The 13,842-nt window shown below is 39.2% G+C and overlaps 1 protein-coding gene across 1 annotated transcript in view; it reads right to left on the bottom strand.

The window, feature by feature from the left end:
- Positions 1–2,330: 2,330 nt before the first annotated feature.
- The window catches only part of GYPC (glycophorin C (Gerbich blood group)), a 97,769-nt gene continuing 86,257 nt past the window's right edge, over positions 2,331–13,842 (bottom strand). Inside the window, exons 2-3 of the mRNA XM_044669945.1 lie at positions 4,162–4,209; positions 2,331–3,338 (exon numbers count right to left, since the gene is read on the bottom strand). Of these exons, the coding sequence (XP_044525880.1) occupies positions 3,142–3,338; positions 4,162–4,209 (245 nt within the window). The 3' untranslated portion in view covers positions 2,331–3,141. The remainder of the gene's footprint in view (positions 3,339–4,161; positions 4,210–13,842) is intronic.

Here is a 13,842-nt window from a genome sequence, read left to right as displayed (position 1 = left end):
AGAGAGAGAGAGAGAGAGAGAGAGAGAGGTGGGGGGAGGGAGGGAGAGGGAGAGGAAGAAGGAGAGGAAGGGAGAGAGAGAGAGAGAGTGTTTTTTAATATAAATAACTGAAGTTTGGTCTTGAGTGATGAATTGTTTGGGTCAGGACAATTTATAAAACCTAGCTTCTGAAGCATGGAGAGTGTATGATTTGACACCAATGAAATTAGACCTTAAAGGTATTAACATTGTACTCTTATGACAACATATAAGAAGTAGTGTTGCCTATGATATGAAGGTCCAACCTTGGAGACAGGAAGTTCTGTCTCTGAGATATAGTAGTTGTTTTAGCATAGGCAAATCATTCAACCTCTTCTTGTTCCAGAAAACTCTTTAAGACAAAATAAAAAGGTTGGTGACCTATATTAGTCAAGAGATTTTGCACATTATGAGGGTTCCACATATTGATGAAATCACAGGCCTGGACAAAAAAAATGTGTTTATCTGTTCTGCTCCTATGGATACTCTTTTGTACATGCCATGGGTCTCATGAAAGATGTAATGTAAGGTGGCTAACATAAACTTTTTGCTTCTGTAGTTTCTAATGGTCACAAAAAGTCAGTTAAACATCTTAGAATCTTCAGAAAGTCAGTTAGGACTTGAAGCTATAAATAGAGGTGAAGTTCCAACTGAGGAGCTTTTGCCTTCTGGCTTTTGCTGTGGCTGGAGGCTTTTGCTTTGGCTTAGCCTGTTAGCTGGGGCCTTTTGGCTTGGCTTTGGCCTAATTGCTTCGGTCATTCCTTTGTCTTGGGGAAATTTAGACCTATCTCATTTCTCTGGACCCCTCCCTGATCTCCATCCATATCTCTCCTCTTCCCTTGAATTTCTTTTGGGCCCTGGGTGGAAGGGAGGGCTTGGTGATTGAATATTGTGGGTTTTAGTTTCTATAGACAAGTAGAGTATCCTCAAGTAAGTTACCCTAGTTTTAGTGATTCAATAAGGACTTTACTTAAAAGGTAGTCGAATCTCCTGACTGGGAGAGCAAGCTCTCTCAGTCTAAACCTCTCCTGTGGCCCATCCCCCCCATCACCCCTCTCTCTAGAAGAAGTTAGAAAATCCTGAACCCCTCTCCCCTTCTGACTGACCCTGGTATTGATAAATCCCCTTGTTACCTATTTAAGCCTCTGGTGAATCATTGTATCAAAGATTGAGGCAAGGGCTAAAGAGGGAAGGAATCATTTTCTTTTTATTTCTTGAGAGAACTGGGGGCATCCATCTTGGCAGGAAGTACCTACCCAAGACTTCCTCCAGCCATAAATTTGACTGTCAGGGAGGGGCCCTCTCGACTCCTACTTCAAGAGACTTTAGAAACTAACAAGAGAAATCCTCCAGCAAAAACCTAAACATTTCTTACTGGTCCTAATTTCCTCCCTGTATCCTCTGTCTCAAGCCTCTGGGAATAACCCTGTTTGAGCTGCCCTCTCCTACATACCCCATTTCCTTTATCTCCTATATACCTTCCCATACTTTCATTCCTCCTCCAATCACCTTATAATCACCTATATCCCCTTTATCCTTCCTCACACCCAAATCGCCTTCGAGACCCACTCAGATTACTTACCTTTTATAACAAAGGTGAGGCTAAAAGTTGCATTAAGGGATTACTTTAGGATCAGAAAGATGAAAGAAGACGAGTCTATGCCTTATGGACACAACTACCATGGGATTAAAGATCTGTAGCTGGAATGGACTTCAGAGACCATCTCTGGTTTAAACCCTCTTATTTTACAGATGAGGAAACTGAGGAATAGGTCTTTTAAGTGACATCCAAGTAAAAGGTACAATCTAACCATTTACTATTTCATATGTACAATGCCCCAATAACTGGCTGAGTCAACTGAATCAACTTCATTATATTGTGTCATAGATTTCAATTGTTTTTTAAGTCACGCATGACTCTTTTTGCATTTTTCTTGGTAAAAATACTGGAATGGTTTTCCATTTCTTTCTCCAGCTCATTTTATAGGTGAGGAAACTGAGGCAACCAGGATTAAATAACTTGTCCCAGGTCACATAGCTAGTGTCTGGAGCTGGATATAAATTTGGGTCTTTCTGACGTCAGACCCAGTGCTCTATCCACAGTGTCACATAGGTGCCCTTGTGTCATAGACACCTAATGCTTATGTTAAAAGAAGAAGTGAAAAGGGTCCTTCTGGGGACCCTGGTGGTGGTGACCACAGTAAGAAAGACTCAGAACAGAGAGTTTTCACTTGATTTGCATCCCAGGAGGGTGAGAGGCATCAGATCTCAGATCCTGAGAACGTCACCCCTTTTCTGTCCTTGCTGAATACTCAGCCAGGATTCATATATATTCACTCTTGTGTTTGTAACTCTTTCACGTCCCAGTAACTCCCTTCTCTTAAGGGGTCACATGAGTCCAGAAAATCCCCCAACTCTCTTTTTTATTGAGGGATCAGCTTTTCTTATACTTCTGTTCCATGTTGTTGGCAGAGTTTGCTAGGCTTTGTAAATATCTAAAATGGAAATAGACCCACCCGATATAGTTAATGTTGAAAATAAGAAGGAAACAACACAAGAGAAATGAGAAAAGTCTCTGACAGGGCACTGAGCCATGTTTTCTGTTTTTCCATATAATCACAATGTTATCTGCTTCAGAATGTTCTATTACCATATAAAATTTATTTCCAATAGATCTGCTATATATCAGTGGGACATGCGCATCTCTGCTGTTAAGGCATCCTTTTTTTGCATTGGCACCTGTTGTTTTCCTTAAATGTCAAGGACTGACATTTGATATCATTATGCCCTGTCAGTATATTAATGATTAAATTTCCTGTTCCACTCCCTCCCCTACCCCATGCCCCTGCTTCCATCTGACATTGAATTTAACGGTGACCATCTGTATTGCAAATGAAATCAATAACCCCCAATCTGGCATTCAGTTCTCCCTGAAAAAGAAAATGGCCTCAAAACGGGGGTGGTGGTAGCTGCAGCTTCCCCTCAAAAGAGCCATAGCATGGGGCTCTCCTCTTTCACAGATATAGTGCTGGAAGGTGTATCCTCTGGGATGAGAAGCACTACAAAAAAATCTCTGTATGGTGACTTTTCTTTAGGTAGGGAGAAATCATTCTTTTTTTTTCCTCATATGAAATATTCTTTTTTGCTCTCATCTCCAGGTTCTTGAAGGTTCGGGTCATTTTTCAGGGCTTCTTCAGCACTCTCTGCAAACTCTGTCCCCTTGTCTTCATTTGTGTGGTAGGTGCCCTTGTGCCGGAACATGTAATGCAGAATTACAAGCAGGAGGCAGATGAGGACAAAGGCCACAGCAGCGATCACACCTGCAGGAAACCAAGAACCACAAATGAATGAGCTAATATATATGATATACTCGGCAAGTCTTAAAGTTCTATATAAATGTCAGATATTATTGTATTTGTTTGAGTCTTTTTGAATTCTATTTCTAAAAATTCTGAATTTAGTAAAGACCAACTAAAATGAACATTTCCATATAAAGAGGTGAGCAGAAAAAAGTATTGTACTTGAAACTACAGAGATAAACACACACACACACACACACACACACAAAGGCATACAGACATGTATGCACAGAGTCAGAGAGGCAGAGACAGAGAGACACACAGAGAAGAGAGACATAGAGAGAGATAGACACAAACAGATGGAAAAAAGAGAGGGTCTGGGTGAGAGGGAAATAGAGAATCAGAAAGATAGATAGAGACAAAGAGGGATAGAGGCAAAGGCAGGCAGAGAGTCAGAGTCCCAAGACTAGAGCTTTGTGATCTCCATGACTGTATTGTCAATGACTGTCAAAATCAGTACAAGAAACCTGAAGGGATTTTTTTTGTTGGCCTGGTAGGGAGGGAGATAAGCATCAAAGATAATGCTACTCTGAAGGCTGGAGAGTCTAGGGGCTAGAAGGTGATAGAAGTGATTACAGTTTTGGAGGTCCAGAAGCCTTGAAGTTAGATTCATATTGAGGGTCTGTAGAAAAGGTAACATGAACAATTTCAAAAGTAGAATGGGTGGATGAGACAGGACGATACCAAAGACAAAACCAGAATTTTGTCCTGACTAGGAGATGGCTATGGGGAAGGGATACTGAAAGCAAGAAGAAAGGTTCTATTTTCAGAGATCTTAACTCACCTGCAATAATGGCAATTTCAGTCACTGAAGTGGGTCTCACGTCTCCGGCTGAGAAGAGAGCACAAAGTGTCAAGTTGCATTAGATATATATGGTTGAATGGAGAGAAATCATCAATTCACTGGTTTTTCTCAACTTCCTTTCACCGTCATTAACCTCACCTTAAACTAAGTACGGAGCTTCTCTTAAAATTATTGAACAATCTGTCCTCAATTGCTCTGCCTTGCTCTCCCCTGTTCTGGGGTCTATTGTGTTCTATAAGGAGGTGAGAGCAGTAAAAATAACACTAATGATAGGTGAAATAGCATCTACAGTGGAAAGGACACTGGACTAGAAGTTACAAAATCTGGATTCAGGTCACAATATTGCCAATGATTGATTATCCAGATTCCATGTTTCTAAAATGTGATTAATAATAATTTACATTTAAAAAACACTTTACAGAAGTTATCTCATTTGAGCTTCCCAATAGCCCTCTGAGATAGGTACTATAATTATTATCCTCCTTTTATAGATGAGGGAATGAAAGTTTGAGGAATTTAAATGACTTATCTAGGATCACACTGCCAGTGAGTGTCAAAGCAGGATTGAAATGCAGATTTTTCTGAGTCCAAATCTAGTGCTCTTTCTACTAAACTATATTGACTATCATATCACTGCTGATTCTCAAGTTCTTCCCTCCCTAACATTAATTATATTTTCTGTTAAGAAGCTAATATTCTTGTTATGCTAAGATATAAGTAAGTAATAAAATGTAATCTCTTGTTCCTTTCAAAAATAGCTATATTTAAAGTAGAAGACTAAATATTAAATCAAGCCGTCAATTGGTAATCAATTAATTTATAAACATACATTTGATTCAGTGTCTAATATGTGCTGGACACTATGCTAAATGATTGAAATCAAAGAGAAGAAAAAGAGAGTCCCTGCTCTCAAAAAGATCACAGTCAATTCAAGAAGACAACATGCAAACAGATATATACTAAGCAAGTTACATTCAGGATAAATAGGAAGTAACAAAAGGAAGGCACTAGACTAGAATTAAGAGAATTTGAGAAAGAGATGGGATTTTGAATTGGGACTTAAAATAAGCCAGGAAAGCAATGGAGTGGAGGAGGAAGAGGATTCTAGGCATAGGAGTCAACCAAAGAAAATGTCTGAAGGTCAGAGATGGAATCTTTTGTTTGTAAAATATCCAAGAGGCCAGTGTCCTGGATGAAAGGATACATGGTGGGGAGTAAGGGGTAAGAAGACTAGAGGTGTTATATGGGACTAAGTTATTAAAGACTCAGAATGACAAGGAGAGAATTTCATATTTGATCCTGGAGGTGATAGGGAGCCACTGAGGTTTATTGAGTGGGAGAATGACATTGTCAGTGCTTTAGGAACATCACTTTGGTGGAAGATGGATTGGAATGAGGCAGGCTGAAGTGCTCATAGTCTGCTGGGATTGTTCAGGCATGAGTTGATGAGGGTCTACCATAGAGTTGTGTTAAATGTTGGAGGAAAGAAGGGGATATATTGAGAGATGTTTAAAAAATGAAATAAATGGGCCTTGGCTACAGATTGAATATGGGGGTGTCATGGTGAGGAATCTAGGATGATCCCTAGGTTCAAAATGGTAATAATGGTGGTATTTCTGTTATAAGCAAACACAGGCAAAAAGATGTTTGGGGACTAGGGACTTATCTGATACCCCTAAAATACGGGGAAAATGGAAAGCGATAAGCATTTATATAGCATCTAGTATGTGCCAAGTTCTTCGCTAAGAGCTTTATAATCTTATTTGATCCTCATAATCACCTTGGGAGGTAAGTAGTGTTATAATGCCCATATCACAGTTGAGGAGATGGAGGTAGACAGAAGCTGTGACTTACCCAGGGACACACATCTTGTGCTTGAGGCTGGGTTTGAACTCAGGTATTCCTAACTCTGGGACCGGTGCTCTATCCCCTGAGACACCTAGCTACCAAAATATACCATAAAAGTTGCCTCCTATTGTGCTTAGTTCTAATAGTCTTGCCCAAGGTAAGAGTAATTGCCACAAAATCTCCAAAGAATATTTAGAGATGCTTTTAAATATTATTTCTTCATATAATTTATCCTTCTGCTTTCTTTGAATGAAACAACAACTTTTCCATCCTCAAAGGCTGATGTTTAAGATTTTTCTTTTTTTTTGAGGGAGGGAATAGACCTTAGGCTTCATTAAAGCCAGGCAGCAGGTCTCCCCCCTCCCCTGCATTACCTTGGAATCCTTTGGACTTTATCAGTCCTATGGACTTTACCTAAAGCTTCAATGGGCTCTTGGAGTTCACTTTCCTAACAAGAGCTCCACAGACCTAAGAACTAATGGAGTTGTGTATGCTTGTTCTCAGTTATTAAGCAGACTTACAGCCTCTCCTCTGGGAAATTGGAGAGAAGAATGATTTATTAGACTCGAGAAGAAGCGTCAGTGTTAACATGCAATTCCCATGTTTCCATTACAAGGACTACAATATTAAAACAGAGAAGAACTGCTTTATAATAGACATTTCCGCTCAAATAATCACTTTAATTATAGTGATATGAGGTCATTCTCCCTTGGGGTAATTGCCAGATGCTTCTTTCTGCTAAGAAGCAAGTTGCCAGCACTGGGACCACGGGTACTTAGTAGCAGAGAAATCTACAGAGAGGGCAGAAAGTGAGGACTCAGAGAAATGGGCAGTACACTGAGGGCAGGGGTGGTAGAGTTGGAGTGCCTCTCTGTGTCTAGGGAAGGCTGCTGGGTGGGCTAGCAATAAGGCTCACAGAAAAGGTCAAGTTCAAATGATGGAGTAGCCATCTATTGGGAAACCAGAGACTAGCCAAGGCATCTTGCTATCTGACGCTGCCTGGCTTTCTATCAGTGACAGCCACCCTTAGATCCAGCCTCCCGAGAACCTCGCAACAATTTATACCCTCAGTTTTTGGAGGGCTCTGGAAAGGATGATGGGCCAGTCTTCATATCAGTTCTCTATAGCTAGCTGGCCCCAGACCAAACCATGCTTCTTAACATCTAGTGATCCACCAGAAAGGGAAGCCCTAATCATCAGGGGCATCTTGCCATGCTTTGCCTGGGTGTTCCCTTCTCCTCCACCCTACTCCAGATGGTTTCTCTTTCTGCACAGAGGCAGGTGTGCATATAGCATACCCTAATATTTCCAAAAATTGGTGTTTTGTTTCTCATTTTTAAGTTTGTATTTCAAAATGTAATTTATAATTTAAAAAGTAAGTTTAGTTGACCTTTGTCTCTTTTTTTGATGAATAAAAATAATGTCCTTTATGATCGGATATTCAATAAAGTTTTGTCTTAAAAGAAATTCCTTGGGGTATGCCGTCTAAAGAAACATTCTTGCCTCTGTGATCAGGAATTAGGGTTAAAAATAGAATTAGATGTCACATCAATAATAGTGATAGTGACTATGGAATCCAGAGGACTGAAAGGACAGGATATTTTTGTTAGGTGTAGAAGTTATCATGGTATAATGAAAGAACATTTCCATGAAGGTCAAGACACCTGGTTTCTAAGTCCTGACCTTGTCACTGACTAGCTATGTGGCCTTGAAGAAGTTACCTGACCTCTCTAGTTTCCTAATTTATAAAGTAAGCTTGTTGAGTTAGGCAATCTCTAAGGTACTTTTCTTGCTTTAACGTTCTCTGGCAAAATGAGAAAGCTGAGGTGAGGCAATAGCACCAAGTTGACCTAATTTTGCAGCAAACTTCTGTACTAAGCATAAGCTAATTTGTGCCCAGTGTAGAATTTTTGCAAAGCAGGTAAGTGTTGTGAGCAGTTTAATAGTGTGTGGTTTAATAAATTGGAGAATGTCCAGAGGAAGGTATCCAGGATGATGAAGGACCTTGAGTTCGTGTCATATTATAATCAATTGAAGGCACTGGGAATTTTTAGCTTGGAAATCTCAAGGAAGTCATGACAGTTGTCTTCAAGTATTTGAAAGGCTACAAGTGGAACAGAGCTTTTCTTTTTTCTTGCCGACTCAAGAGCCATGGTGATATTTTGCAGAGGAAAATTTAGGCTTGATATGAGAAAAGTTTTCCTGATCAATAAGATCTTAAGGACTAGGTGGTAAGATGTGTAGAGTGGTGAGCCTGGAATCAGAAAGTACTGAGTACAAATATAGCCTGAGATACTTGTTTGGTGTTTCACGGGCATGTGGCTTAATCTCTGTTTGTCTCATGTTCCTTATCCATAAAATGGGGATAATAACAACACCTATTTCCTAGGTTTTATGAGGATAAAATGAGTTAAAATTGTAAAAGGCTTTGCAAACCTCAAAAAACTATAAATATGCTCATTATTATTATTATTGGCTGTCCAAAAGTGAAATGGATTGCCTCTAAAGGATCATGCCATTCCACCTTGGATGTCTTCAGGCAGCACTTGGATGACCACTTCTCAGTCTTGTTATTGTAGGGATTCCTTTCATAAATGGTTTGAACTAGATGTTGGCTAAGGTCCCCTATAAGTCTCAGATTTGCTGATTTTGTGCATAAGAGTAGATCAGGCACTGGAACTTTGCTTACAATACTTATGTAAACACTTTCTGAATACGGAACTGAAATGACAGATGTGTTCTTCCTTCCTTCCTTTCTTTTTGCAAACAATTTCTAGGGAGTAAGTTATTTTACTTCTTGGCTATGACTCAATAACTAGAGCTCTCCAGATTCTTCAAATCTTCCACATGACTCCTTCCTTCTGATCTTGAAGCCTTTTCTTATAAATCTCTTTTCCCTGTATCTATATTGAGATGTGGGGAACCCAGGAATCTGAGTCCAGTTCTGAAAAAAATGGATTCTTCCTTTAAATTTTGGGGATTTTTGAGTGCATATTGGAAAAATATTTACAAATAGGCAAAAAGGCAAGTTCTGTGGTAGATAGAGAACTGGCCCTGGTGCCATGAAGATCTGGGCACAAGTCCCATCACTAACATGGGGCTGGCTGACCCTGGACAAATCTTTTAAACTTTCAGTGCCCTAGGAAACCCTCTAAGAATAAAAGTTGCAGAGAAAGTGAGAGTCTTCATCAGTAGAGTTTGTTTACTTGGGAATTCCCTGTGGTAATGGAATCATAGCTCTCATTCCCCTATCCTTATTTCTATATAAGCAAGTTTTGTTTGGACTGAATGACCACTCAGATCACAGAGGTAACTAATTTTTCAGTTGAATGAAATAATCAATGAGTTCATCAAAATGTACTTATTATTTAGCCTGTGTGCTAAATACAAAGTAGATCATCATCAAGCAAGTGATTAGTCCAGTCAATTAAAATAATTCAATCCATTTGTGCTAAATTTCTGGTATCAGCCATCTTTCCTCTCTTGTGATGTACATTCTCCATGGATGCTTTCTTCTGCATGATATGGAGGTAGCCCTGGTTTTTTATGGACTTTGTCAGCTTGGTACCCATTCTGGCCTGTCCTCCCAAGCTGGAGAGGCTTTGTGTCCAGGCCCACCAATGGACTAGCCCAATTAAGTCTAGAAGGACTCATAAATAGAAGGATGGCCATTGCGTGTGTGTGTGTGTGTGTGTGTGTGTGTGTGTGTGTGTGTGTGTGTGTGTGAGAGAGAGAGAGAGAGAGAGAGAGAGAGAGAGAGAGAGAGAGAGAGACAACAGTAATTCATAAAGACTATTTATAAAGTGTAGGATGGATTTTGGTTTGTATCAGTAGGAGGAACCTTTCAGGGAAATCATGGATACTTAAACAAAAGTGTTGGAGTATGTACCTCTCATATTTGAAGATATGATGAGGCTGATTAGGGCTACCCTTAAGCAGGGCCCAAAGGTAGAACTCTTGGGGGTCTCCTGGCTCACAGACCAGTTCTCTTTTTACTAGATCCCATTTTCTCCTAAAATAAAACCATCCTACCTAGAGAATTTCAGGTCTTTTGAAAATAATATTTTTATTCATACATTCATTCATTTATCTGTTTTCTCTCTTTGCCTCTTCTTTCTTCTTTTCATTTATTTTTTCTTTCATTTTATCATTTACTATTCATTTATTATTTCTTTCATTTATTTTAAAAAACCTTTACCTTCTGTCTTAGGATTGATGCTGAGAATCAGTTCTAAGATGGAAAAACAGTAAGGGCTAGGTAATTGGGGTTAAGTGACTTGCTCAGGGTCATATAATGAGGAAGCATCAGAGGCCAGATTAAACCATATCCTCCCATCTCTAGGCCTGTTTTTTCTATCCACTGAGCCACCTAGCTGTCCTTCTTTCGTTTAGTTTTAAGTATTTTGATGGTAGAGGCAACATCATTTATATTTAGTCTATGATGGTCCTTTAAGGGGGTGGGAAGTTGTTTGGCTTCCTTGTCATCTGAGGCTTTAAAGGTTCAGCCAAGGGGAATTGGTACTAGAGATTTACCAAAAATTCCTTGCTGCCCTGTGAGGTAATGACTTCCTGATTTAATCTGGTTGCCATGGTGACTGTGGAGGAGGAAGAAAGTAGCTTTATCTAGTCACTATCTTTTTTTAACTTTAGAAATTATATCTTAAATATCTTATTATCAGCAAAGTTGTTTTTTTACTGGATTTTACGTTACATAAGTGCTTTGTTGTATTCTAACCCCAACCCTGAATCACTGGATTGGCCTAGGTTAGATCTGACCCTGAATAATCAACTTCCAATATCTCTTCTTTACTAACCTTTCTGATTGCCTTTGAGAGTCATTTCCTAGCCTTTAGATCAACAACTATCCATCAGATATTTTAAGTGGCCACATAACTCCTTTACTGATTTGGCTCCTTCCAGCTCATACATGTGTCCCCAAAATCTGAGTGCAGTATAATGCTTAAAATTACATTAAGACTTTTGAAAAACTCTGTATTTCCAACAAATGTTTAACAAATTGAATTCAAGAAACATGTATGAAATAGCTACTGGTAAGGCTCTGTGCACTGAGCATCGCATATTCAAGGAGTTTGACAATTTGAGTATTGGCTTGTAATTCTGGATTACCTGGACATCCTGTTAACCATTCAACAAGTTGTTCAACCCTGAATTTGGTGTCATGGGAGATAATGGAAATAGAAGACACAATCTTTTCCCTCATAAAAATCTAGCCAGGATTCTGGATTTGAAATAAAAAGAACTGGACTTAAAACTTAGCTGCCACTTAGTTCTTGTGTGATTTTGGGAAAGTCATTGAATCTCACTGGGATTCAGTATCCTCATCTATGAAATAAAAGAGTTGAACTAAATGACTTCTAAAGCCATTTCAAGTTTTCTGATTCTAAGATCCGGTCACTAACACATGCCATAATTAGAGAATAATTCAAGATAGGATTATATGTGGTACAGACACAGTGAGGGGATTAAGAGATTTGAGAAGGGGGAAGTCATTGTGAGATGCAGTATTTGGGGAAGGTTGCATGGAATAAGTGGGATTTGGGCTCAAATCTAAACCAGAAGCCATCTTTTTTTTCCTTTTAAGGAGCCTAGAAATATTTAGTTTGTGCATATCTCCACAAATTAATTAGCTACACCTAGAAAGAGAGAGAAGGGGAAGTGAAAGGAGATGTGTGTGTGTGTGTGTGTGTGTGTGTGTGTGTGTGTGTGTGTGTGTGTGTGTGTGTAGAAAGAGAGAGAGAGAGAGAGAGAGATCATTATTTTTAATTTTATGCTGTATATTAAGAGTTTTTGAACCAAAATGACTTAAGAATAGCTTTCCTTTTGTGGTATTTGTCAATTGAGTTTATGAGCTAATATACTCTGGCTATATCTAATGAGCATAGCTAACACCCACAAAATGTTGATATTCAGTCAAATGCAACAAACAAATGGGGAGGCAGAGGACCTTTATTTAATATTAAAAATTCTTTTTTTTCTTTTTATACTTGAGCTAAGAGATTCCATGACATTAATGATGTCATAGGTTTTTATTGTGGCCTTGTTATTGATTAGGCTGGTAGCAACAATCAATAAATCAATTGACAAGTATTTTATTAAGTGAAATCAAGCCAACAAGCATTTATTTAGTTCCTAAGATGCACCAAGCACTTTGCTGAGTGTTGGGGACACAATGAAAGGCAAAAAATTATTCATGTTCTCACAAAGCTCAGAGTCTAATTATTAAGGACCTACAATGTGTCAGGCACTAAGCATACAAATAAAATGGATGTAACAATTGCTACTTATAAAGAACTTAAATTCTGATGAGGAAGTCTCCCCCACACTTCAGAACAAACATATGTTCTCAAATAGCTTCCTATTGGCTATATGGATTGATTTGATAGGCCTATGAGCTAGAACACTGCAAATATACTGGGGGAATATCTCCCCACATCTCAGGCTTCTTATTGTTAGCCTTCAAGCATTAAGGACAATTCTGTGAGCTCATGGCCAACAGGAAGCAGCTTAAGGATATCTGTGTCTGCTCTGAATTTGGAGGGGGACATGGAAGGGGCCCTCCATCACACATTCCCAAAGGTGACACAATTCATAAAGAGAATAAATTTCATGCTGGAGCCAAACAGCACCTACTCATCAAAAGATAAAGGGTTTTTTATGGAGAGAATTCCCATCCCCTAATCCTTAAAGAAGCTGGTGTTTTAAAAAGTAGAATTTTATCTGACCCTTTACCCAACTCTTCCCCTGCCCATAACATCTAGTGACTTTTCCAAATGTTCTAATGATTGCTGAAGAAATTTCCAACATTCTGTTCCCCTCTCTTCTGCTTGCTCCTTTACCCCATTCATTCTGAAATCTTTCAGCTCAGCTTTGTCTATAAAATAGGCATACAGAGGTAGTGTGGCTAAGTCTCAGTTAAGATCCTTTGTCATGGAAGCTAGGAAAAACCTCAGGACCTGGACATTCTGGAAAGATAGAAGGAAAGAAAGAATGTGATTAAAAATCTCTCAAATTGTGTGTGTGTGTGTGTGTGTGTGTGTGTGTGTGTGTGTGTGTGTGTGTGTGTTGAGGGGGAGGGGATTAGGACTTGATTGTCATATCCTAAAAGAGGGACAAGGAATTTATTTCTAATTTATTCGCAATTTAATAAACTTTTATTAAGCAATACATGCTTATGATCAAGGCGCTGTTCTAAAAATTCCCTTCGATTGGATTGTGAATATTCTGAATTAGAGAGTTCATTTGAGGGCTAATAGCACCTGAAACGAATTAGAAGTTTAGTGCTCCTAGAAAGTTTAAGAGATCACCCCGAAGTCACACATGTTATGAGCCACGTAAGTTAGATTTGAGCCGAGACTGATTCCTGAAACTTAGCACTGTCTATTATCCCATAATTAATTCCTGGTTGGGAGTGGGGTGGGCTAGGTAGACCTACAACCAACAACTACAACTTCTCCCTTGTCATCATTTTGCCCACTCCTGCTGCAACCCAAGTCTGCCCAGAACTCATCCAGTCACTGGACTCTTTGTACCACTTGGATAAGATAACATTCCTTCCAGTGATATGGAAGACCACTGGACCTTTTTATTTGCCCTGTCACTAAATCCAAAGTCATGCCAGAAGATCTGGATTTTAGTCTAAGATATCTTTCAATAATTTACCTCAATATCTTGGGTAAATCACTTTGACTTTCTGGGTCTTCCTTCTTTTCCTTCCTTCCCTCCCTCCCTCCCTTCCTCTCTCTGTCCTTCCTTCCTTCCTTCCTTCCTTCCTTCCTTCCTTCCTTCCTTCCT

This window comes from Gracilinanus agilis, chromosome 3, assembly GCF_016433145.1.
Source record: "Gracilinanus agilis isolate LMUSP501 chromosome 3, AgileGrace, whole genome shotgun sequence".
Taxonomy (NCBI): domain Eukaryota; kingdom Metazoa; phylum Chordata; class Mammalia; order Didelphimorphia; family Didelphidae; genus Gracilinanus; species Gracilinanus agilis.
This window is presented reverse-complemented; position numbering and strand designations above follow the sequence as displayed.